The sequence below is a fragment of the Bufo gargarizans genome, chromosome 2 (assembly GCF_014858855.1).
Source record: "Bufo gargarizans isolate SCDJY-AF-19 chromosome 2, ASM1485885v1, whole genome shotgun sequence".
NCBI classification, from domain to species: Eukaryota; Metazoa; Chordata; class Amphibia; order Anura; family Bufonidae; genus Bufo; species Bufo gargarizans.
Genome location: NC_058081.1, coordinates 593308520 through 593335247, shown reverse-complemented (window position 1 = coordinate 593335247; position 26728 = coordinate 593308520). Strand labels below are relative to the sequence as shown.

Below are 26728 nucleotides of genomic sequence, written 5' to 3'. Positions count from 1 at the left end.
TTAACTGTGACCTCCACAGCAGCCTGCCCCCTTAACTGTGACCTCCACAGCAGCCTGCCCCCTTAACTGTGACCTCCACAGCAGCCTGCCCCCTTAACTGTGACCTCCACAGCAGCCTGCCCCCTTAACTGTGACCTCCACAGCAGCCTGCCCCCTTAACTGTGACCTCCACAGCAGCCTGCCCCCTTAACTGTGACCTCCACAGCAGCCTGCCCCCTTAACTGTGACCTCCACAGCAGCCTGCCCCCTTAACTGTGACCTCCACAGCAGCCTGCCCCCTTAACTGTGACCTCCACAGCAGCCTGCCCCCTTAACTGTGACCTCCACAGCAGCCTGCCCCCTTAACTGTGACCTCCACAGCAGCCTGCCCCCTTAACTGTGACCTCCACAGCAGCCTGCCCCCTTAACTGTGACCTCCACAGCAGCCTGCCCCCTTAACTGTGACCTCCACAGCAGCCTGCCCCCTTAACTGTGACCTCCACAGCAGCCTGCCCCCTTAACTGTGACCTCCACAGCAGCCTGCCCCCTTAACTGTGACCTCCACAGCAGCCTGCCCCCTTAACTGTGACCTCCACAGCAGCCTGCCCCCTTAACTGTGACCTCCACAGCAGCCTGCCCCCTTAACTGTGACCTCCACAGCAGCCTGCCCCCTTAACTGTGACCTCCACAGCAGCCTGCCCCCTTAACTGTGACCTCCACAGCAGCCTGCCCCCTTAACTGTGACCTCCACAGCAGCCTGCCCCCTTAAAGCTGACCTACAGCAGTCAAGAAAAATTGCTGGGTTGTTATGGAAACCTGGAGTAAAACTGTGTGTATGTGGAGACTAAGGACCTGCGAGCTTCTATTGGCTGATAAGGGTCATGTGACCGTGTGCATGGCAGTTGAGATATGAGGAGAAAGACCTGAAGGCTTCTATTGGCTAATGTAGGTCATGTGATGGTGTCATATTTGCATTTTTTGGGGAATATCTCAGGAACTGTACGACGTGCTAGAGAGCTAAGACCCGGTCTAAAACCTTCCCGGACACCTGATGTACCCGTGTGCCAAATTTCGTGATTGTAAATGCGACTGTGCCGATTCCTTTAGCGGACATACACTACACAACACACACACACACTCAGTGTTGAAGCTGAAAAAGTAGCAAATTATGGTGTGCCATTGTTTTTTTTATGCCACAATAGTAAATGCACCTCTGCGACTTCAGAAAATTAACTATTGCTTAAAGAATTTTTGGTGGCATTAGTTTTATTTTTTTAATGTCATTATCTATATTAAAAAAGAAAAAAAGAAATCTTGAAGGGTTTCTGTCACCTGAATAATGGGTATTAAAGAGGACCTTTCACTAATATACAAACTAAAAACTAACTATACCTGTGGGCAGAGCGGCGCCCAGGGGTCCCCCTGCACTTACTAGTATGCCTGGGCGCCGCTCTGTTCGCCCGGTATATGCTCCGGTGTCTCAGCTCCTTCTGTTGTACTGGACTGATTTTTTTTTTTTTGTAGGAGGCGTGTCCCTTGCTGCAGTGCTGGCCAATCGCAGCGCTCAGCTCATAGCCAGGCAGCGCAGCTGCTCACTCACTGTGTTCAATCAGTCTCCAGTCCTTGCTCCTCCTTGCTCCTCCTTGCTCCTCCCCTGCCTCCCAGACTAGTCCCTCCCTCCTTCTCTATGATAAGGAAGTCAGGTCCACACAGGAAGTGACATCAGAGAGAGAGGCAGGGAGGGAGAATTGAAATAATTCTTCTTCTCCAGTCCAGCTCCAGCGCCCAAGTAGTGCCCAGCCCAGTGCCCACTGTGCCCTGCCTGCAGACAGTGCAGCAGTGGTTTTTCAACCTGACCAAGACAGTCCTGACACCAGATAATCACTTCTAAAAAGGTATAAATATAAAACATTTGAAGTGTAATGTAACAGTGTTTAAAGGGCTTCTGTCCCCCCACTAAAGTCTTTTGTTTATTTTTTTGGCTACTTATAATCCCTATACTGCGATTTATCAATACATAATGTTATATATCATTTTGGTTCTGTAGATTCTCCTAAAAACGTACTTTTATCATATGCAAATTACCTTGCTACCAGCGAGCAGGGCGGTTACTTGCTGGTAGCAGCCGCATCCTCCTGTCATATAGACGCCCCCTCCTCATGTTGATTGACAGGGCAGTGAGCGCGCATGTTCTCTGGCTCGCCCTGTCTGCATTGAAAATCTGGCGCCTGCGCCGTACCTGTCTTCAGTCGGCGCAGGCGCCGGGTGTAGATGTGACGTCATCGGCGCAGGCGCATTGAGGATGGAGCGGCCGAGCGAGCGTCCTCCTCTCAGTGCGCCTGCGCCGACTGAAGACAGGTACGGCGCAGGCGCCAGATTTTGAATGCAGACAGCGCGTTCGCTGCCCTGTCAATCAACATGAGGAGGGGGCATCTCCATGACAGGAGGATGCGGCTGCTACCAGCAAGTAACCGCCCTACTCGCTGGTAGACAGGTAATTTGCATATGATAAAAGTACATTTTTTTGCATTATCTACTGAACCAAAATGATTAATAACATTATGTATTGATATATCGCAGTATAGGGATTATAAGTAGCCAAAAAAAAACAGGTTTCTGAATCTGTCAATCATCAGAAAAAACGTTATGTTATGTAGCTGACTGACGTTAGCGATGGGCTAATGTCAGCAGTACATAACAGTGTGTTTTATAACTCCCTGCCTGCTGCTGCCTCCGTTCTCTTAAAATAAAGACTTATAATATGCAAATTAACCTCTGCAGTGACGATAATTTATGATAATAAAGAGTGGACACATAGTCCTACAGATACAACCGGCCCTTTGAGGGTGACCAAACTGCCGATGCGGCCCCCGATGAATTTGAGTTTGACACCCCTGCTCTAGGAGCAGCCCCTCTGCTCCTAGAGCAGTGATGGCTAACCTTGGCACTTCAACTGTGGTAAAACTACAACTCCCAAGATGCCCCCCTTGCTTGGATGCTCTCAGAACTCTATAGAAATGAATAGAGCATGCTGGGAGTCGTAGTTTCACCACAGCTGGAGTGCCAAGGTTAGCCATCACTGTCCTAGAGGCTCTGTTTGCCCACCTCTTTTCACGCCCTTCTCTTGATTGACAGGGCCAGGGCAGCGCTGCTCTCCTCCCGCCGGCCGTGTCTGCAGTGTAAATCTCGCGCCGTTTAGTATTCGGCGCAGGCGCAGTGAGGAAGCCAGCAGCCACCGAGCGTCCTTCCATGCCTGCGCCAAATACTGAACGGCGCAAGATTTACACTGCAGACACGGCCGGCGGGAGGAGAGCAGCGCTGCCCTGGCCCTGTCAAGAGAAGAAGGGCTTGAAGAGAGGTGGGCAAACGGCGCCTTTAGGAGCAGGAGCAGTGGGGCTGCTCTTAGAGGCTAATTAGCATATTATAAAAGTTCATTTTTCTCAATAACGGCGGTACACAGTGAGAGGGCACTAATATAGTTATGTTCAGCTGACATTAGCGATGTGCTAATGTCACCCAGCTTAATACCCATTTTTCAGGTGACAAACACTTTAAAATCCTGCAGATTTCACACTGGCCACTTGTCTAATAATTGGCATCACTTCTTGATCTGTACAGATCCTCTCAGCAGTCATCTCCTTATGATTACAGAAAGGATTACAAAGACAGTCAGCACCTACATATATAGATACCACAGGAATCACCATTCACAATAGATATCACCTCTTATCTACTCCCCCCTGACCTCTGCACAGGTCACACAGCATTCCTAGAAAACTCTCCCATAGAAGTCAAATGTGGTCCCCTCCTGTCCACTGTGTCTACGGCCCATGGGGCTGCTGGAAAACATCTCTAAATGCTGTTAACAACACAAGCAAGAGGATTAAGATGACATCACTTAGTGTTGGGGACACTTAAAGGATGTTCCTACTGTGAGGAGCCATTTATGGGCATCATACTGTGTGGTTGGCACCAAGGGATCAAATCAAGGGTACTTAAAGAGGACCTTTGACTACAATAAAAAATCTAAACTAAGTATGCTGACATGGAGAGCGGCGCCCAGGGATCTCCCTGCACTTACTGTTATCCCTGGGCGCCGCTCCGGTATCTTCAGATTTTCAGCTCTACTGGGAGGAGCCTGCTCTTGTTCTCCTGGGCGTCTCCTTTTCCCAGGCTGGAGTGCTGGCCAGTCGCAGCGCTCGGCTCATACCCTGGGAGAAAAAAAAACCTCTCAGGCTATAAGCTCAGCGCTGCGATTGGCCAGCGCTACAGCCTGGGAGAAGGAGACGCCCAGGAGAACAAGAGCAGGCTCCTCCCAGTTGAGCTGAAAATCTAAAGATACCGGAGCCTATACCGGGAGAACGGAGCGGCGCCCAGGGATAATAGTAAGTGCAGGGAGATCCCTGGGCGCCGCTCTCCATGTCTGTATACTTAGTTTAGATTTTTTTTATTGTAGTGAAAGGTCCTCTTTAAAGGCCATCATACTGTGTACGCCTGGCGTAGAATAATCTGCTAGTAATTTACAGTAATAGCAGCATGGTAGACATTTAGACATTTCTTTCATAAGCGGGCCCATCAACATGTCTGCTAATGCAGTATTGTGGGAACAAAGCATCATTAATAATGAATTTAATTTGATCCTTTTACCATAAATAACATGTTGGCTTCTTTATATAGTGATATGACAGTCTGCTGTAAGGATAGTGCGGATAAAAAGATGATTTGTCTCTGCTTTGTTGAAGCGCAGTATATGGTGTAAAGTACTAGGTAGGTTTTGTTCCCCCCCCCCTTATTTACAGTTCTTTTCCAGCAGTGCATTGGTTAACAGGTACAGCTCATTCTCAGCCTATTTCAATGTTATATACATTTCTATTTTTTTTTCTTTGTGTATCCCCAGCCTCCCAAGGCCTTTAGAAAAAAAATTGCAAATAATTTGAATGCAAATGACAGCGAATAACAATGTTGTGCAAACACGGAGCTGCCTCTCTGCAGAGGAGGACGGCAGCAGCTTGGTCTGGGCATAGTCTGCTGCTGTTTTATGTCAAAGCGACAAATTGCCAGTATTTAGACTGGTATTATCTTGTACGTATACAGTCTGCGGACAGAATATGCAACATTTTTCATGATTTGAAGTAAATTCTTGAGGGGGGGGGGGGGGGGAAGAAATCGTAGATTTGTGTCTTAATGTGAAAAAAGAGAGAAATTATTTCAAACACGATATCTCATGGAGCTGACTCCTCGTCTCAATTGGTCTGCTTTCTCAAATCACGAGCTTAAGTAAGTACCCTCACGTTGCCACATCATGTTTGCATCCTATTGGTTGTCACAAGATACCTAAAGTTGCTGGTACAGAGAGTCTATACTGTGCAAATGAGCCCCTAGGAGCAATGGAGGCATTGCCTTTACACCTAGAGGCTCTGCTCTCTCTGCAACTTCCATGCCCTCTGCACTTTGACAGATTAGTTCTGATGTTTTCACTGCCTGGTCCTGTCGATCAAAGTGCAGAGGGCGTGGATGCAGAGAGAGCAGAGCCTCTAGGTGTAACGGTGATGCCCCCATTGCTCCTAGAAGCTCAACTGCATTTATGAAAACTTCATATGAAGATGGGACGAACACAGATGCCTTCAGCTGCCGAGCGCACGTGTAACAGGTCAGCCAGTGTCATAGGGACAAATCTGCTGACAGATGGCCTTTAAGATAATTTAATACATTACATTGTGAGAATTGTACTATATCCAACTGCTATTTCATAATTCCTAGTGTTCTATCAAAAAAAATTCTGCATCCCATCTAATAGGTGGAGGATTTTTTAATAGAATGTTTAATGAAATCTGACATATTAAGTGCATTAATTCTAGGGTACTGTAGCTATGAAAAGGGTTTACATGCATAATGTAAAGCAAGAAGAGTAACGTGGCGAACTATCAGCTAACTACTTTGTGACAGACTGGGCCCTGGCCACGAGGGCTTACACTCAATCAATAAAGGGAAGGAGGAGGTGAGGCTGAGGCTGAGGCTGCTCATGTGGTTGTTGTAGGAGTTTTCAGGTTACTGTTGAACGTTTGGGTTTTGTGGGAAGAGTGTGATGTTCTGGGGGTAGTGGGTTCCACAGTATGGGGGATGCATATGAGAAATCTTGGAGATGATGGCGCAAGGAGCAGGCAAGAGGAGGACACAGATGGAGGTCTTGAAGGATAATGTATTTTATTTATTAGAGCTAAAGGTGGGATTGCTTTTTTTTTATTTAATATTTTTTTGGGGGGGGGGCTCATGAACACCAGCAAGGTTCACACATGGGTGCGGTCCATGTTAGAAAGGAGTACAGTATCCGCAGTGAAAACTGACCCATTAAAATCAACGGGTTTGTGCACAGTGGCATTTTTGTCTCGTGCAAGATCATTTTGCATGAAAAAGTGCAGCATGTTCTATATTCTGCGTTGACACAAGAAGGAACCCATGGAATGAATGGGTTTGTGTAGGAAAATGCAATGTGTTTCATTGTTCAAGTCATTGAAAAAACAAAACAAAACGGAATTACGCAGAAGGGCGGTCTGATTTTCCACTGATTGTTGTCAGATGTTTATTTTTTATTTTTTTTATTCATATGCATGAAAACTGACATCTCTGTGGGAACAGAATTATAGAAAACAGTAACGCAAAACTGAGGGGAAAAAATCAGTTTTTCACTGACAGGACTTGTGTGAGTTTTATATTGCTGTGTGCATGAACCTTGAATATATTTTGGGATGTCCGGTCTATGAGTATATTTCCTGTTTTGCGCCGTACTACGGTGTGTGCCCACTGGACGTACTGTGTGCAGTTGATGAAAATAAACGAGTTTCCTTAATAATTGTGTGGTATAAAGAGGTGGCTTAGGTCGGGGTGCTTATTTAACGATCCATGAATATGTGTTGTGACCTAGATCAGACGGTGCGATTTCTTCTGCACCCCAATCTTCTGGTTTCAGGAGACTTTGCTTTATACCAGAGAGGAGGACAGTACTTGTCTGAGTATTCTGCCAGCATCTTGGCACAAATGCCCTGCGCAGTCTGCCGGTGCCCACTTCAGAGCCCAGCATTTATTTAATCACAGGGTTACTCCTTCTCACTGGCCTGCTACTGAAAGGATCTCAGTGTTGCAGCTCCCCTCAGTTATGTCACTTCTTCCATTTCATGTACCAATTACGCATGCTGAAAGTGTTCCTCGGAGCCAGTGTAATAATGTTTTCCTACATGGGAGTCTCCCGGGGATGTGTTGCCCTGTATGTGTGTCAGGGCCCTGCAGACAGTGTAATACGGCTGGCACCGGAACATCCCGCCCACTGCCTATGAGCATCTCGCTCTCTGTAGTTCCTGGTGCACAGAAAAGCCTTTTGTCGCCTCAGCACTGGCTGTCCTTTACCTTCATACGGAGAGCGAGAGGGGGAGGAGATAGGTGGGGAGCTCTGGCTGCTTGTCTATGGGGTGCTTGATACAGGGACCAGCGGAGATGCTCAAACAATGCACCAGCTGTTACTTTTGGATGTATGCATCACTTTAAAGGTGATCCTTTCCTCTCTGTCTGTTGCGCCCTCCTTGTATTTTCCTCTGTGTCTTTTCTATTATTATGATATTGGAGCTGGATGTGTCTTGAAACTCCATTTAGGTTTCCTCCCTAATGAAATGCAGACGGTTAACCCACAATGTCCTAGGGTAATCTGGTTAATGCTATCCTGCCTGCATCTTTTCATGGTACCGTAGAGACCACACACAGAGCCTTATTGCAGATTTGTCAAAGCCAACGGGTGCTGCTATGTCTCGTTATCACTTGCTGTTGTTTCTATGCAGGTTGATTTATAACAAATGTATAATTCTGCTCCTCAAGATGCCTACAACATACCCAGTAGTGTTATTCCCCTGCGAGGTAGCAGGTTGTGCTGAACGGTAGGATGGTCTCCTTGTGTCATTCGGAACAATCCTCCGCCTGTCAGCGGCCAGACTTGTAAAGTTTGTACTTGTGTGCCTGGATGTCATGGTGTTGTGTATGTGTGCGTGTGGCATCCAGACCATGTTTTCGTCTGTGCCTCAGCTGTTCCATAGCCTCTCCTGGGATTTGAGCCACCCGTGCCTGGATACGTGAGGTTGAGCTGTACGACCAGCCTACTATTAAACGCTTGATTTTTCCTGGTCTCGCCTTCTCGTGCCATGTCTGCCTGTTCTATCCTAGCTCCGATTCTGCCTTTTGTCCTTGATGTGCAGAGATAGTCATACAGCAGAATCGTTAATAAAAGGAGAAGGGGGGGGTGTAGGGGGTCTTCTTTTTTTATTTTTTTTTCTCTCCTTTTCATATGTCCTTCAGTATCGCAGAAGAAAAATCAATGTGTTGTGAATGCTGAACATTAAACCTTTTGGTATGAGTAATGTATAGATGAAGCTTGCATGCTGTCTGCTGATGCATTGCTGTGTGCGAGTGCGCGAGTGTGTGTGTGTGATGCGGAGCAGTCAGCAGTCCGCCTCTGTAGCTGCTGTGCCTTCAGTTCTTCTTTGCAATGTAGATTGTTACCACACATGAAAATACCGCTTGTCTTCTGCGTGCCTGTGGATGTGACTGAATTATCTCTAAGCCATGGGAAAAGATTGAGATGAGATTGACACGGAGAAGATTCCACTGAGGATTGATTTGGAAAAGGGATGCTGTCGATAAGGAATATTGAAGCAAGGAATGTATCCCAAGAAATCTGACGGTATGTTATCAAGGGCCTCTCTTGACAGGTACACTGAGATCACCGTTGCTCAGTTGTAAGGTAACGCATCGGAAGCCATTTATTTCCCATACCGATATGACATCTTGGCCATTTTTGTCTCTCTATGACCTTCTGTGGTTCTTCTTTAAACAAATGCATGGTTTCTTCCTAAGCTGCCAAATCGAAGACTGCTTGGATGTTCTGCAGTGCTGCATGTAAGCAGACACTTGAATGCCTTTACATAATGACTAGATGAGTCCGCTGTTGTACTGATGCTTTGAGTTAGGCTTTTGGACACAGCGTTTCCTATCTTAAGACTTTTGGCTGGTTCGTTAATCTGCAGATACTTTTTCACATAACTCATCTTGTACATTGGATATTAGGGGATCACCGTTTCAAACACAAATGGGTTTCTGAATGCAGACACACTGCTTATGTCATTTATGTGAATTGTCCTTATATATGCTACTCCAATGGTCATTCTGGGGGTATACTATTACCTGAAATCCTAATTCTGTTTTTAGTGGATTATATATATATATGTAGGGTGTTTTTACTCTCTTCAAAGCTTCCCTGTGTAATCTGTATTAGGGTAGCCAGTTTCGCTGTGTTCCAGTATAGTCTCGTTGTGTCTTGTATGTCTGGTATGAATGATGGAATATCAAGTGAACCGCTCCTAAATATCTTCCTTGTGGATTGTTGAGACCCTTCTTTAAAATAAAACATCCAATAATTCTGTCCTGCTAAAGAGTCCACACTTAAGGGTGAATGAAGGACCGTCGTCATGGACCATGTAACCGGTTCAATAAATCAGAAGATATTTTATCAAAGTATGAGCCGGATTGCAAAAACGATGAGCTTTAGAGATGGTATAACTTACATGTCCACATTAGGGCACATTATCTTTTATATTTTATGTATGTTTTTGGTAGGAATTATTGCTGGCTTCATTTAGGCATCTGTTGTGGCCCCGTGTGGTCAGTAGTCTATTATCTTGGCACAGATTGTCTATTTGCTTATTTTTGAGAACCTTTTTCTTTCTCGTTGTGAGCCACGTTCCTATACTGGCCATTACAAACCACTGCTGGATGTAAACATCAGGCGGCTACTCGCCTAGGGGGTAAACTGGATTAAGCTGCTTCTGCTTTTATGGCTTTTAGCTTTTGCTTTTTTACAGTTTTATCCTGCTCATTATTACTGTAACAGGTTAGGATTTATATTTTCTTTCTAATCATTTGAGCATTTAATTCCAAGGTCACACACACATACCATAACTCAAATGTGCAGTGATCTCCCTTGCTGCGTGACCTTCTTTTTCTAAAGACTGTGGTGTGCTGTACTATTCATTCCCTTCAATGGTTTTTTAATGTCTTTCACATTTATAGCACTAAAGGTACAGTGTTTGATCTCAGCGCTACAAGATGTCCTGATTTGTTCTAATTGTAGGTTCATTAGTCTTGTGAGAGAATATTTGCTTTGAGATCGGTCCTGTTTTTAAAATATTTGTCTCGATACTTCCAGGTGGTGCAGGTCTCTTTTTATAATCTTAAGGGTCCATTCACACGTCCGTTGTTTCTTTCCTGATCTGTTCCGTTTTTTGTGGAACAGATCTGGACCAGATCTGGACCCATTCATTTTCAATGGGTCCTGAAAAAAAATCGGACATTGTGCTGTCCGATTTTATTTTTATTTTTATTTTTTTCAGGACCCATTGAAAATGAATGGGTCCAGATCTGTTCCGCAAAAAACGAAACAGATCAGGAAAGAAACAATGGACGTGTGAATGGACCCTTAAAGTGGTTGGTCCATGAAGACAACTTATCCCACTAAACCACAAGATAGGGGATAAGTGTCTAATCGGCAGAGTCCTTTCTCCCCTATGTGAACGGAGCGATGGTCACACATGTGCGCTGTTACTCCATTCAATTATATTGGGCAGCTGAGTGCTTGTACTTGGCCATCTCTGGCAGTCCCATAGAGTTGAATAGACTGGTGGACATGCATGCATGTCTGCCACTCTATTCAAACTGGGAACACGGGCCCCACTCTTGTGATCAGCAGGAGCCATGGCGATTGGACCCCCACTGATCACACCCATATGTCCCTATCTGGATAAGTTGGCCTCGTTGGACAACCCCTTTAAGGCTACTTTCACACTAGCGTTCGGGCGGATCCGTTCTGAACGGATCCGCCCATAATAATGCAGACGGAGGCTCCGTTCAGAACGGATCCGTCTGCATTATATTAGCTAAAAAAAAGCTAAGTGTGAAAATAGCCTGGGACGGATCCGTCCAGACTTTCAATGTAAAGTCAATGGGGGACGGATCCGCTTGAAGATTGAGCCACATTGTGGCATCTTCAAACGGATCCGTCCCCATTGACTTACATTGAAAGTCTGGACGGATCCGCACGCCTCCGCACGGCCAGGCGGACACCCGAACGCTGCAAGCAGCGTTCAGCTGTCCGCCTGTCCGTGCGGAGGCGAGCGGAGCGGAGGCTGAACGCCGCCAGACTGATGCAGTCTGAGCGGATCCGCCTCCATTCAGACTGCATCAGGGCTGGACGGCTGCGTTCGGGTCCGCTCGTGAGCTCCTTTAAACGGAGCTCACGAACGGAAACCCGAACGCTAGTGTGAAAGCAGCCTAAACGGGTTATCCCATGACTAATGTAAAAAATTAAAAACAAACATTGTATAGCACATGACAATCTCTTTCTAACAAAGCTAGAACCAGCCCTGGACCTCACATGGATCCAGAGATCTTCACATTCATTGCTCTGCTAGATTTATATCAAGCTGGCAGCTCAAGGGGCGTGTCTTTTCTTCTGGAGCTAAGGAGGCGTGTCTATGCTCTCCCTATCACAGCTCAGGGGCGTGTCCATGCTCTTCCTATAACAGCTCAGGAGGCAGTTGAAGGATGAAACTGAGCATGTGCGGCCATCTCAGTGATCAGGTCAAAGAAATGAGAAACAGAACAAACATTAGGTGGCGCTATACAGATACATTTTATTGAATAAATCAGTGGTTATGATATTTATTTACATGCTATTACAAAAGCATTCAGATCCAGGCGCTGGTTTCAAAACTGTAGAATATTTTTCGTGGGACAACCCCTTTAAGCCTATGATCTTCAAAGCTGCAGGTTCGTGAATATATATTTTATTGTACTCTAGCCAGCGCAAGATTTCAGGGCCATCAGAACAGTGAGGGGGCCTGGCCCTGTGAATCAGTGGGGGCGAGGGAGTCACAAGGAATGAAAAGCAGAGGTGAAATGGTGCTCCATGGGGCTAGGTCCACCTCTCTGTGCTCAGAGCACCTCATTAGCTTACAAATATAAGCATGACTTTTTGAAAAAATACCCATCGAATTGCTGCAAGACAGGAATTATTGCACCCAGCATTGTAAACCCTACCAGGCAGGTTGCCTATTTTACTAGGGTTATTTGGGCAGTATCTCTAGGTGCCCTACTAATCAACTTGTGGATGCAGTTTCTAATGATGGGGGATGTTCACATAGCTGAAAATACACAAATCGGACCTGTATTTTCCTTGGTGACCAAATGTGTGGATTAAATCCATTCAGTGGAGATAATTCCTGAATGTCAGTGTAGATTCCCAATGGAAACAATGGGGGACACATTTGATGCAGTATATACGCTGAAATCCGCTTGAAATTTTAAAAGGGCTTTTCATAAAATCCCAGAATCTTCTGTCTTGTGTAGGAAAGATTGCCTGTACTTGCCCATTTATCCCATCACCAATGCCGCTGTCTTCCAGCTCAGTAGGAAGACTTGGGAATAAATCTGGTCCCCATGTTATCCTTGCCAGCAGTTTAGGGGAAAAATAGTCATCCATACTGCATCTAGTGATATTTTGTGCCCCCACCCCCCCTTTTTTTTTTTTTCTTTTTTTTTCTAAGTCACTGAATGTAGTTACCACTATATACAGGGAGTTTCTTAAAGGGAACCTGTCATCAACTTTTCGCTGAGGGCAGCATATAATAGTGACAGAAATGCTTATTTCAGCGGTGTGTCACTCGTGAATTTAAAGTAAGTGGTTGCCGAGAACCAGCTTTATAATCATTGCAGCCCGGACCTTGAAAAGAGTCAAGTCTACTTAAGAAGAGTCACGGTTATTCATAATCTCCTGCTCTCTCACCCATTTGCTGATGATTGTCAGTTCTCTCCTAGAGAGAAAGGTAGAAAACTAGGTAGAAGACTGTCAGTCATCAGGACTCTTTTCCAGGCCCAGTCGGCAATGATTGTGATGTTGGTTCTCGGCAACCACTTACTTTTAAATAACAGACCTCTGAAATCAACTCGCCTGTCTCTACTTTAGGTTGCCTTTTAGTATGGGCAGCATAAAGCTGATGACAGGTTTCTTTTAAGGTGCCACGAATACAAATGCGATCTGCTATGATATCAACAGTTTGTGTGTTATAAGTAACATATAAGTAATTTGGCTCACAAGTCCATTGTCCTTCTGACCATCGAAGCCACCAATGCTGTAAAACTCCAATACGACTGCTAGTGTATGCCAGTATCTGGTTATCCTCATTAGCCTATTATAAGTGGTCTCACAGTGGTGAAGTACAGGTTATGTCCACTGGGTGGTATCGCCGGATTGTCCTCCCAGTCTGAGGAGTCCCTCCTACTGCTCTCTTACGCTTGTAATATAGGTAATAGTAGCTCCTTGCACAATGTTATTGTACGCTAATCCCAAAGACGTTCTGTACAGAAGTCACAGCCACCGGGGTACTCCAAAGATGAGTAAAGTGGAGCGGCTGGACGTTGCCACATGTATAGATGCTGTGTACGGACAGAACTCTGCAAGAAAAGTCTTCCTGCATCGTTGGTGCTTGACAAATAGTGTGAATAATAACAATTGGCTAGTACTGGTAACCGATTTAACAAGTCGCTTGTATACACGGACAGGGTATTTTAAGGGCATCTGTCAGCAGATTTGTCCCTATGACACTGGCTGACCTGTTGTATGTGCACTTGGCAGCTGAAGGCATCTGTGTTGGTCCCATGTTCATATGTGCCCGCATTGCTGAGATGTTCCAGTATAGGGGCATTGCGTTACACCTAGAAGCTCTGCTCTCTCTACCAGTGCCGCTTTGATATAACCACACAGTGAAAACATCATAATGCCTGTCCCTGTCAATCAAGTGTAGAGGGGCAGCAGTTGCAGACAGAGCTGAGCCCATTGACCCTAGAGGCTCATTTGCATGTATTAAAGCATCATTTTTCTCAGCAATGCGGGCACATAGCAACATGCGACCAACACAGATGCCTTCATCTGCCAAGTGCACACGTAACAGGTCAGCCAGTGTCATAGGGACACATCTGCTGACAGATGCCCTTTAAGTTTCAGACATTATATATAAAATGCATGTTCTACTACCACACTGTTGATACATACCAAGAGTTGTAGTCCCTCAGTAAGTCGGCTCTGGAATGGCATTTATGCCTTTTTTTTTTTTTTTTTATGTATTTTTCTTTTTTCTTCCTTTTTGGATAAATGTCATTTCTTGTGTTACGAAATGTGAGGTACGGACACTGAAGTGCTCCGGGTGACAGGAGATGTCCAGAGGTACTGTCTCTTCACATTTAATCTCCTAGGTCTGCTTCGTACACTGGGTTGTCACTATCCACCATGGCTTGCTGTACTCTCTCGCTGACTGGCGTGGTATCCTGCTGGGAGATCTGGCAGCTAGAGGTCTATCTATATTTAGATTTTGAAAATCTCCTGCGTGCTGTATTTTATCTAGTTAAATGTATTCATTGTCGCTCCTGTGAAAGGTTTGTATGCATTCTTTGTTATGTGTACATGACACTCATTTTGTTGTGTTCTAGGCCTTTGACTGTATATTGTGGTTTTTTTCATGCTCTTCTTATTCCCCTGCAGATATTACTGTCTTTATTAATTTGTTTATTGTTGGAATTTGATATGTGTTTGACAACGGTTATTCTAAGCTGAATGTACCTGCACTCGTCAGATCGCAGAAGATAGGCAGCTTTAGGCCGGGCAAGTACCAGCTTTGGAATCCCTGTTCCGTTGAAAGGTTTGAAACTGTAGCTGATTTTGTGTGTTAATTTTTATTTATTTTTTTTGCAACTTTTGATTATTTTCCATGATTTTATCCCCTGGATAGGTCATCAATATCTGTGGCGTCTTAACCCCTGGCAACCCCGCCGGTCAGCTGTTGGAATGGGCTGCGGCCTGTGCCATCACATCCATCAGTAACATGGCCTTTGTGTAGCTCAGTCTCATTCAGAGCTGCAGTGCCAAGCACAGCCATTATACAGTGTACTGCGTGGTGCTTGGTATGGTATCGAAAGGTCACAGCTCTCGGATGAGTGCTGCAGCCCCCTTCAAACAGTTCATCATTGGGGTGTCTTGTGTCAGACCCCCAGTGATCAGATATTGAGGTCCAATCTGAGGATAGGTCATCAGTATTAAAATCCCGGAAATTATTTATCTGGTTTATAATAAACTCCTTTTCGCCATATTCAGTTTGCTTTTAGTTTAATTTTGTGGCGAGGTATGCTGGGTGGATTTATTGGCTTTTTGGTTTTAGTGCTTTTCCGTGTGCAGCCATATGATGGTTTGTGTCATTGTCTGAGGCCAGTTTCACACAAGCATGTTTGGTCCGGGGAGAAAGGCTCTGTCTCCCATACTAAACACCACTTGTGACCCAAACTCACAGCATCACAATGATTTATGATGCTGTGAGTTCCTGCCTGACCATTGGTCTGCTGAACTGTACTCACGACCTTATGTGAGCACAGTACAGTGTACCTGTGGTCAGGCAGGAACTCCGCATCGGAAGTCATTCGGAGCGGTGTTCAGTATTGGAAATGCACCCATCACATTTCCCGATACCTGCCAGCTGTAGTCTTGTTTGGCGAACAGCTATGTCTCCTGAAAATCTGAGATCTCCCTGCCGAGCTTGCATATGTGTTAAATGGGGAGAGGAGAGAAAATCTGTTTGATGCACTTCTCAGTGAAGCTCCGCCTTCAGTTCACTTAAAGGGGATTTCTAATTTCTATATAATGATGGCCTTTTCTCAGGATAAGTCATCAGTATCAGATCGATCATCTGTTTTCAGCAGTGAAAAGAGAGAAACTAGGACCCCCCTTTAAGAAGCAGAATCTGGTAGATTGAAAGTTCATATTCACCCTGCTCCTTATGAATAAAGTTCCATGTTTGTATTGTTCTCCCCAGCCCTTACTTAGTGCTGTCAGCAGTTTAACATAGTCCAAACTGCTGATAGACTCTTTAAGGCCCCATTTACACGACCATGGGGCTGCCGTGCCTATGTTGCAGACAGCAAACCGTGGGTGTGCAAAACATGGGCACCAACCGTCATTGCGTCGTGTGGCCGTGTGCGATCTGCAAGATGCAGCGAAAGATAAGACATGTCCTATTTTTTTTGCTGCTTGTGTGTGCTTCAATTGGCTTCTGGGTCTGGGCCTCTGCGCCTCAAAAGATAGGACATGTCCTATCTTTCGTCACATCTCGTGGATCTATGGAAGTCAAAGGTTCCTCACCATGATGCGTGGTGCACGCGGTCGGTGCATGTGTTTTGCAGTCTGGCTGTTTGTAGTCTGTAACACTGACACGGCGGCCCCACGGTTGTAGGATTGGGACCCTAAATCGGAGCAGCTTTAACATCCCCTTTAATAATTTTGCAGTAGTTTGCCGTGTAGGCAGAAGAAAAACAAGTCCCTGAGTGAATGCAACTACAGCAGCAGCTGCACAGGGAACACGAGATGAGCTGCCAATAAAAACTTTGAGCGTACTTGGAGAGAACCAGGGGGAGCCCACCCATACAGGCTTCCACTTATTGTAAGGCTAGGGTATTCCTGCAGTGTGACAGTTTCACATGTTCTGTACAAGATTGACTTGTATTTATTTCCCCACCACCATGCCTGTTTTAGTATATTTGTCATGCAGCAGTTACCTGAAGATCTGTGCGCTGCAGCTATAGCATATTGTCTGTGTAGTCCTAGCCTAAGGTAGAACAAGTGAGCGGATGAGGCCCAGACTGTAAGCTGAATAATAAAATCCAGGATTAGTTGGGATACTTTCACACTTGCGGCAAAGGATTCTGGCAGCCATTTCCGGACGCAAACTGATGGCATTTGTCAGACGGATCCGTATGCGGTACCGTCTGGCAAGTGCATTACTATACCAGATCCGTCTCCGGTGTCATCCGAAAAAGCATGCGGATCCATTTTGCCGGAACACCTAATGCCGGATTCTGCACTAATACACTTCAATGTAAATTAATGTCAGATCCGTCATTCCGGCAAATGTTCAGTATTTTTTGGCCGGAGATGAAACGGCAGCATGCTGCGGTATTTTCTTCTAGAAAACGTAAAAGGGACTAAACTGATGCATCCTGAACGGATTGCTCTCCATTCAGAATGCATTAGGATATAACTGATCAGTTTTTTTCCGGTATTGAGCTCCTGTGCCGGAACTCAACACCGGAAAACAAAAACACTAGTGTGAAAGTACCCTTAGTGCAGATAGTCGGCCAGGAAATGGGTTGCCAAAAATAGATAAATGGCCAACTAACAAGGTATTGAAACACCGTTTAGAAAAGTGTTGCCATAGCAATTATAAAAGATATTCGTCACTATCCAAAAAGAATGTCGCATTGATGCAGCCTGAGCATAAGTTAATTATGCATTACATATATTCACATCTGAGCATACGCACACAATAATGCAAAGCAATATGTTCATGGTGTCCTTGACTACCCCAGACCATTCAGACAAGTGGATGCTTTTGAATGTAAGGCTGTCATACTGACTTCGGTAATACTAATGCAGGCTTTCTTTTGTAAGTTGAAAGCACAGGAGGAGCCTCATTTAGATAAGGTGCGTCTCCAGAGATCCCGAAGGTTGTGCCACATTGTCCTTGGGGTACAAGCTGGGGCTGATAAGCTACCAGGGCCTAGTAGGGGAGAATAGCATGAAGGCGTCACTGCTGGATGAAGTCATCTTTGAAGTTCGTTCTTTAGCATTTCGGTCGTCCAAGCCTAGACAGGATATATACAGACTATGTTCAGGTATTAGGAAGCATCTGTTTTTGCAGATAACCATTTGCACTGGTAAGTTATATACTATAATTAATATATATACATCACAGTGCCAGCAGTTCAGATGTATCCCATCTAAGCATGGAAAAGGTAAAAAGGCTGCAGCACGTCCAGGTGGTGAAAAAAAAATGTGTTGTCACTATATGGGGGAATAAAGGACGTTTCAGTCTTCTCACTGGGGCTGTTCTCAAGCTTGAGTGCTATATATACACACACTCGCCTAAAGAATTATTAGGAACACCTGTTCTATTTCCCATTAATGCGATTATCTAGTCAATCAATCACATGGCAGTTGCTTCAATGCATGTAGGGTTGTGGTCCTGGTCAAGACAATCTCCTGAACTCCAAACTGAATGTCAGAATGGGAAAGAAAGGTGGGCTACAACAGCAGAAGACCCCACCGGGTACCTCTCATCTCCACTACAAATAGGAAAAAGAGGCTACAATTTGCACGAGCTCACCAAAATTGGACTGTTGAAGACTGGAAAAATGTTGCCTGGTCTGATGAGTCTCGATTTCTGTTGAGACATTCAAATGGTAGAGTCCGAATTTGGCATAAACAGAATGAGAACATGTATCCATCATGCCTTGTTACCACTGTGCAGGCTGGTGGTGGTGTAATGGTGTGGGGGATGTTTTCTGGGCACACTTTAGGCCCCTTAGTGCCAATTGGCCATCATTTAAATGCCACGGGCTACCTGAGCATTGTTTCTGACCATGTCCATCTCTTCATGACCACCATGTACCCATCCTCTGATGGCTACTTCCAGCAGGATAATGCACCATGTCACAAAGCTCGAATAATTTCAAATTGGTTTCTTGAACATGACAATGAGTTCACTGTACTAAAATGGCCCCCACAGTCAACAGATCTTAACCCAATAGAACATCTTTGGGATGTGGTGGAACGGGAGCTTAGTGCCCTGGATGTGCATCCCTCAAATCTCCATCAACTGCAAGATGCTATCCTATCAATATGGGCCAACATTTCTAAAGAATTCTATCAGCACCTTGTTGAATCAATGCCACGTAGAATTAAGGCAGTTCTGAAGGCAAAAGGGGGTCCAACACCGTATTAGCGGTGTTCCTAATAATTCTTTAGGTGAGTGAGTGTGTGTATATATAGTGATACAGTGAGGTTTGGTCTAGGAAAACGGGTATTTTCCTCTCGGCATGTGCTGCTGGGCTGATTTAGGTTACAGCTAGGTGAGGTCAAATACCGGACCAGATTTTAAGTGCCAGTCTGGCTTTTGGCAGCACCTGGCTGTCCTTAAATAGGCAGCTGGGCTCAGAAGCGAGGTCTCTGTGTTGCCTTGTGTCTGAATGAAGGCTTTCTACCCGTTTGGCTTGAAAACAGGTTGGTGCTGCTATGCTCAAGGACTCTTTGAGGCAGAATTGCTGCATCGTGTGAATTACCACCAACACCGCAAGGTGACTTGTTTGAATATGACTGTTTTGTCACTTGCCTAAAGTGTAAATAAAACACTGAACTGTTTGATCCAAAGAACTTGTTGTTGTCTCTATACTGCGTCTGCTAATCCTGTCTACCAGAGCAAGTCCCCACAATATATATATCGCACATAGAGAATCTGTCATTGCTGTGTAAATGTAAACGTTTGGCCTGATCTTTGCATCCAGTTTGTGTTCTGTTTTTTACACAGTAATGGTGGTTGTTTGAGCACAAGCTGCAATGATTTTTGCTTCAAGCATTGTCTTCTGTTGGATGCCTGCCTAGGTTGATTTTGTGTAAATCCTGTGGTTATCGCTCTAACTGCTGCATGCGTTGACCTTGCTGGCCGGTCCTGTATTCCTCCATAGAAGTAAATGAATGTGATGGCATTACTTTGGAGAACGTTTCTTTGCATTTGCCCTCGCAATAAATTGAACTCTTTCTTTTCTTGAATTGTTTTTCTCCCACTCCAAGCATGAAGTAGGTATTAATGCTAGAACATAACTCTCTTTCTGAGATTCGGTTCGCCAAGTTTACAATCATGGACTGCAGAGCACACACTGGTCAGCCCTGTATATTATTAATCACTCTAAACACTTGTCTTGGAGGAGACCGCTAGATGACAGAAACAATAAAAATCTGCCCTTTTCTACCTTGGTAGTCCTCTAGTTATAGCTACAAGCTCACTGACCTAATTGTTTGAAAGGCAGTCTATGAAATGCGTCTTTTAAATGATCGTTCCTTCAATTTCTGAAGAGATCTACCTATGTGGGGGCATGGTATACAGTGCATTCCGAAAGTCTTTAGACCCTGTCACTTTTTTTCCAGGTTTCATGTTGCGGCCTTGAGCTAAAATTAACAAAGTTTAAAGGGGTTTTCTGAGAGATTTTTTATTGATGACCTATCCTCAGGCGCGCAGCTGATCTGATATCAGATCTGATACCCCCGCCGATCTGATATTAATGACCTATCCTAAAAGCGTTGTATGGGCACCTGCCAGTTTAAGAATACTGTTGATATGTTTGAAAATGAATTATAACTTGCATTTTAACCTTGATTTTTTTTTGTATTTTTTTTAAAGAGGAGATGAATTTTATTTTATTTTGTTTTCCTTTATGGCATTGAGAAATTAATTGACATCAATTCAAGAGCAGATCTCTTAGCCAATTACATTTCTTCTGTCTGCTTGTAACTTTTTATATCTTTCCATATGCACAAAATTTCAGTATCTTTGTATCTAGCTAATTTTCTATATCGGATAACTGTATTTCAACAGTGACTTTGACTGCACCCAAACTACAGTGGAACATTTTATTGTTATATTTTTGTTCACAAGTCTAAATTCCTATAGCAGACCTATCACTGATTCATTGACATTATCGGGATTTAATATCTTGATCAGTACCTGGGCGCCATTTATAATCCCAGATATTGATCTAAAACACCTATTTGTTGGGCAATAAGAATTTTTATGTTTTTATTTTTTGCATTTTAGAAGTATTATTGTTTTTAGAGGGATTGTTTATAATTTATTCCTTTTCCAATTGGGCTAATAAATTATTGTACACCATACAGTTCATGTGTCCTCTACGTGTAACCAGATAGAGAGTGCCAGTCTGCCAATTAAGTTCTCCTTGATTTTCAAAGCTGTTGACATTTTTTTTTTTACCAGAGGGGAATCTTCACTTTCAGGTTACAACAGCACATTAGGCTCTGTTCACATTTCACTGTTAGCCTGCATCATAGGTATACGTTAGTAGGATCTCCTGAGGTATACCTTATTTGAATCCTGTGAAGAAGCCTACTGAATAGGTATACAGTGGGATACATTTCCCATAAGCACCCATTATGTATAAACAGTGTTTAATGTCCCTCTGCACAGGGAAGCAAAGAAGACTACATTTTCCCAGTGAAAATAAATAATGTGTACTACTAATGCATTCATGCCCAACGTATACCAAAAAGACACTGTTAGGCTAATACTGCTGATGTACAAAAACTAGATGTGAACAGAGACTTTGAATGTTGACAGAGCACACTGTGGTGGGACTAGCTGACTAAATAATGTGTCCCGGCACGCCCCCGAGGCAGAAGTTCTTGAGAAATAAGGACCGGACATGTTGAGTTTCAGGATCTCTGAACCTTTGTCCAGCAGAGAGAAGCTGTTGCTAAAGTTGTCTGGCAGTGGCTTATTCACTTCTCATTTAAAGGCTATGTACACCTTTGGGAATAATTAGATATATATTTTTTTTATTATTATTGCATTGTATTCATTTTGAGCTGAAACATTTTTTTTTTTTTCAATTGTTCTGTAGTAAAAGTATGGAGCGCTTTCTTCTTTACAGAGCTGAGATGCTCTAGTAACAGCCTGTGGATTTTCTCTTTTCCGTCAGTTGGAGAGCTGACAGGCTCCTCATCACTTCTCTCTGACATCATAAGTACTAATTATAGCTCAATCATTATCCTACTGATGTGGCTTAAATAGGTGCTTATGACCTTAGTCGTTTAAAGATGAGGGCTATTGCACAAATTAAAAGTACCAGTCACACAGCTTGAAAAACAGTTAACCCTTTGTGACAGAACGGCTCCATATTCTTAAAAAAAAAAAGCCCAATTAATATGATTTTAGTCTAAAAATCGCCTCCGGAGGTGTACATAGCCTTTAAGGGTGGAATAATCAGTATTGTCAGTATATGGTCATCTTTACAGCAGTCACAACTACATTTTCCTAACTTTGCACAAATTCCAGCTGATGAAAGTCTTCTTAGACCCATGTAACAACCCATATAGGCACCGTATATTACAGTTTATAGAAGTAGCCATTGCATTGCCCAGTAAAATGTCATCCCATTTCATGAGAATATCACCTATAATTTTTCTTGCTAATTAGTAAAATGTTTTTTTTTTTTTTACTCTGATTTATAGACTTTTTTATTTGTTTTTAATTCTATTTTCTACATAAGATTATGGATCAGCCATCTTGCCTGAGCTGCTGCTATTAGCATTTATCAGCCAAATGGACCACAGATACATTAGACTGGATGAGACAAATAGACTTCTATGGAAGAGTCTTCTGTGCAGAGGTCATAGTACAGAGAGGGGAGTAGATAAGCTGTGTCCATCAGGAGTGCAGGAGAAAGTCTCAGGCAGTCTCTTAGAGTTGAGTGGAGTGGCAGCGCACATGGATCACCGCACCCCATTACTCCAGGGATTCCAGTCTGACCGCTGAGACCCCCACTGGTCACAAAAATGCAGTGTAGGACTCCCACAGATCAGACACTTATCCCCTCTGATTTTCACAGGACTGGCCAAATGTCTGTACATAGGGACCTCCTGACTCCCCAAAAGAGGTTGATGAGTAGGATAGGGCATGTTGAATTTCAATGCTCTATCCTTTTTGTTCTCTTCAATCAACTTCTCGACAGGCCTCTCCATGTAAAACACATATGGGTTAATTTATCAAACTGGTGAAAAGTAGAACTGGCTTAGTTGCCCAGTTGTCTGTTTGCCGCCTTTCGTACACTTAGTGTTGAACGAACTTTACGACTTTTGTTACCTGGACCTGAACTTTGCCGGAAAAGTTTGAGTTTGGTGTTCGGGCATTTAATAAATCTTGTAGGAAGGCTGCAGGGCAGCCAATTAACAAGCTTTAAAGGCTACTTTCACACTGGCGTTTTGAATTCCGTTTGTGAGATCCATTTCAGTCTCTTATGCTTTTTGAAGACTCTGCTGGCAGGGTTTCCGAGGGCTGTCTACATAGCCCTGCTCCAGAAGTGGAAGAGATTGAGTTCACTGATGCCCAACCACTTATGTTTCAGGATGTGGACATGGGAGGACCACCGCAGCACATATCTGATGATGACGAAACACAGGTGCCAACTGCTGCGGCTTTCGGCTGTGTGCAGACCGGCAAGAAGGGCAGGGGTGAAGAGTGGGTGGAAGATGATGTGGAGGATGATGAGGTCCTAGACCCCACATGGAATCATGGTCATCCGAGTGACGTGTGCAGTTCTGAGGAAGAGGTAGTGTTCACACAGAGACAGCCGCACAGCAAAAGAGGGAGCAGGGTGCAAAAGCAGAGTGGCCGTCCCCTACCCAGTACACCTGCTACTGCCCACCACACCCAGGGACTGAGTACACTAAAGCTCTAAGGATTTCCCTGGCATGGCAGTTCTTTAGACAGTGTACTGACGACAAAACACGACTGTTTTGTACGCTGTGCAATCAGAGCCTGAAGCGAGGCATAACTGTTCTAAACCTGAGCACCACCTGCATGACCGGGCATCTAAGTGCAAAGCATGAGCTGCAGTTGAGTAAACTCCTCAAAAATCTGAAAGATCTCAGGCAACTCCTGGTCCCTCTTCTGCTGCAGTTTCGGCCTCTTCCTCCCACTCTGGAGTGATAGTGGCACCTGCCACCCCGCAAACAGAGGATGTGGCAGCAACGCCACCACGTCCATCACCAAGCATCTCCACAATGACCCATGGAAGCGTTCATCTGTCAATCTCCCAAACACTGGAGAGAAGGAGGAAGTACCACCCTACCCACCTGCGATCCTTGGCCCTGAATGCCAGCATTACAAAATTGGCCTTTGGAATGCTGTCATTCAGTCTAGTGGAGACAGAGACTTTAAAAAATCTTATGGCATTGGCTGTCCCACAGTACGTGGTTTCCAGCTGCCACTACTTTTCCAGGCGAGCTGTCCCCGTCCTGCACAACCAAGTTGCAGACAAAATTGGGTGTGCACTGCGCAATGCCATCTGTGGCAAGGTCCTCATAACCACCAATACGTGGACCAGTAAGCACGGGCAGGGACCTTATATCTCCCTAACTGCACACTGGGTAAATGCAATAGCGGCTGAGCCTGAGGCATATAGCAATTTGGCGCATGTCCTTCCGCCACTGAGGATTGCAGGACGTTTCTTGTTGCCTCCTCCTCCGCTGTCTCCTCTACCGCCTTCTCATTTGGTTAGTATAACACCTTCACCACCAACTTCAGCACAGCCAGGGGTCTGTTTGTTTGGGGGGACAAACCCCACACCACTCAGGAGCTGTGGATGGGCATAGAACAGACCGATGAGTGGTTGGTGACACTGAGCTTGAAGCTTGGCCTGGTGGTGTGCGATAGTGGGCGAAATCTCGCATCAGCTCTGAGCCTAGCTGGTTTGACGCACATCTCTTTCCTGGTGCATGTGCTAAATTTGGTGGTGCAGAGGTTAGCCCGATATGTCAGAGCTAGCTGCTGCAGAAAGTTCGGTCCGTCTGTGCACGCTTTCGGTGTTCTCACCCTGCTGCTGCTCGCCTGTCTGCGCGGCAGCGTAACTATGGCATTCTTGCTCACAGCCTCATGTGCGACGTGCCCACAAGGTGGAACTCCACCTTACACATGCTGGCCAGACTGTGCGAGCAGCAGCAGGCGATAGTGGAGTTTGAGCTGCAGCACGCACGGGTGAGTGGCTCTGCGGAACAGCACCACTTCACCACCAATGAGAGGGCCTCCATGCGGGACGTGTGTGCTGTGTTGCGCTGTTTCTGAGTACTCCACCAACATGACCAGTGTCGATGGCGCAGTCTTCAGCGTTTCTATCCCATTCTTTGTCTCCTTGAAAAAACGCTTCGGGCGTTGTTGTTTTAATTAATTTGCCTATCCACATTTGTTTTCTGGGCAATTGTCCTGCTCTTACCCCTATTTTGCTTCCTTTTGTAGCCCTCTAGCCCTTTCTATGACTTTTTTTAGAGCCATTTTAGTGCCCCAAAGTTCGGGTCCCTATTCACTTCAATGGGGTTCGGGTTTGGGGTCAAGTTAGTGTCCCGAATGCGAAGTTTGGGTGAACCCGAACTTCCAGCTGTTCGCTCAACCTTACTTATAAATAATGAATGAGACAATGACTCTCAGGGTTCGGCTGCATGACAGTTTTGAGATGTCAAGGTAGGGCATTATAGCAGGGCAGTCATATAAATGCAAAGGGTCACAGTGACTTTAAACATTTTCTACGTCTTTGGCCCCCAAGTCATAAAGAAATCTAGCAGTGTTGTTGCACATGGTAGCATGTTTTGCTACCACCCCATTTATGTCTATGACTGCCCTGCTGCACTGCGATACTTGGTCAACCGTCTGCATTCGTTCAGAATGGATCCGTTTGTATTATCTTCAACATAGCCAAGACTGATCCTTCTTGAACACCATTGAAAGTCAATGGAGGACGAATGCGTTTTCTATTGTGCCAGATTGTGTCATAAAAAAACGGATCCGTCCCCATTGACTTACATTGTGTGTCAGAACGGATCCGTTTTGGTGTCCGTCTGATGAAACTGAGCCAAACGCTGCAAGCAGCGTTTTGGTGTCCGCCTCCAAAGCGGAATGGAGATGGAACAGAGACAAACTGATGCATTCTGAGCGGATCCTTTTCTATTCAGAATGCATTAGGGCAAAACTGATCAGTTTTTGGCCACTTGTGAGAGCCCTGAACGGATCTTGCAAACTGAAAGCCAAAACGCCAGTGTGAAAGTAGCCTTAGACCCAAAATCGCTGTGTAGCCGAAACCTTAGATACCGTCTCAATTGAGACTTTAAAAGCCCAGTGTCTGAGTTGGTGGCGACTGTGGTTCTTACACCAGACATGAGCTTTTAGATGGTTCTTACATCTTGACTTTTGTATAAATCAGAATTCAGCAGATGTTTCAAAACCTTTTTTTAATGCACTGTTTCCTCATATTGTCGCTGTGTCATGGCATCTTGAATGGGCTGACCACTGCTGCTAAAGTCTGGTGCAAGAAACCCCTGCTGTCTTATGTGAGACCTGACTGTCTGTCTTTAAGTTGTCATTCAACCAAGCAGAAGTTGTATGAATGTGTCTTTCCATTATATGGGACTGAATCGCTCGAGATGCTGGTACTGCTAGGAACTGTCCTAGGGGCTCGTCTTTTCTTTTGGTGTTGAAATGAAAGAATTTAGCGGTAGATTACATTGGATCTATATTCAGCAAATATAAAATCTGGAATTTGTGCTATTTTATTCCTTCATTATTGGTTTGTATTTTAGAAAACTATCTCTTGTTGCTACCTGGAAACTGCCTAAAAGAGCTGCTGTTCCTGCCTGCATGTATTCATTTTAATGCATAATGGATTGCTGTCGTGTCAGACTGAATAGCTCATTAGCACTAAGTCCTTTTCAGATGAGCGAGGTTTCCTTGCAAGTAATGTCAGAGTTTAGCATGGGCAGCGCCTGGACTGAACAGTGCTCCATTAAACTGACATGGGCAGTTTCGTTCTACCTTCAGATTTTTCCAGGTAGGCTTATTCAAGTGATCTGTAGATGGCACACAGATTAAAGGGGTTTCAGATGCTTTTTAATTGATGACCTATCCTCTAGGTATGTCATCAGTATCTGATTGGTGGAGGTCCAACACCTGAGACCCCTGCGATCAGCTGTCTGAGAAGGCACCATTGCTCCTGTGAGCACCAT

The 26728-nt window shown here is 44.8% G+C and overlaps 1 protein-coding gene across 3 annotated transcripts in view; it reads left to right on the top strand.

Annotated features, from left to right (window-relative positions):
• PRKCZ (protein kinase C zeta) overlaps positions 1 to 26728 on the top strand; it is a 260333-nt gene that overhangs the window by 89772 nt on the left and 143833 nt on the right. The window contains exon 1 of one of the 3 annotated variants that reach the window (XM_044281871.1): positions 7399 to 7520. The exons of 1 other annotated variant lie outside the window; for it this stretch is intronic. In XM_044281871.1, the coding sequence (XP_044137806.1) occupies positions 7505 to 7520 (16 nt within the window). In that variant the 5' untranslated portion in view covers positions 7399 to 7504. Of the gene's footprint in view, positions 1 to 7398; positions 7521 to 8420; positions 8702 to 26728 lie in introns of those variants that run through there. One more of the 3 variants, XM_044281870.1, reaches the window with a different exon arrangement.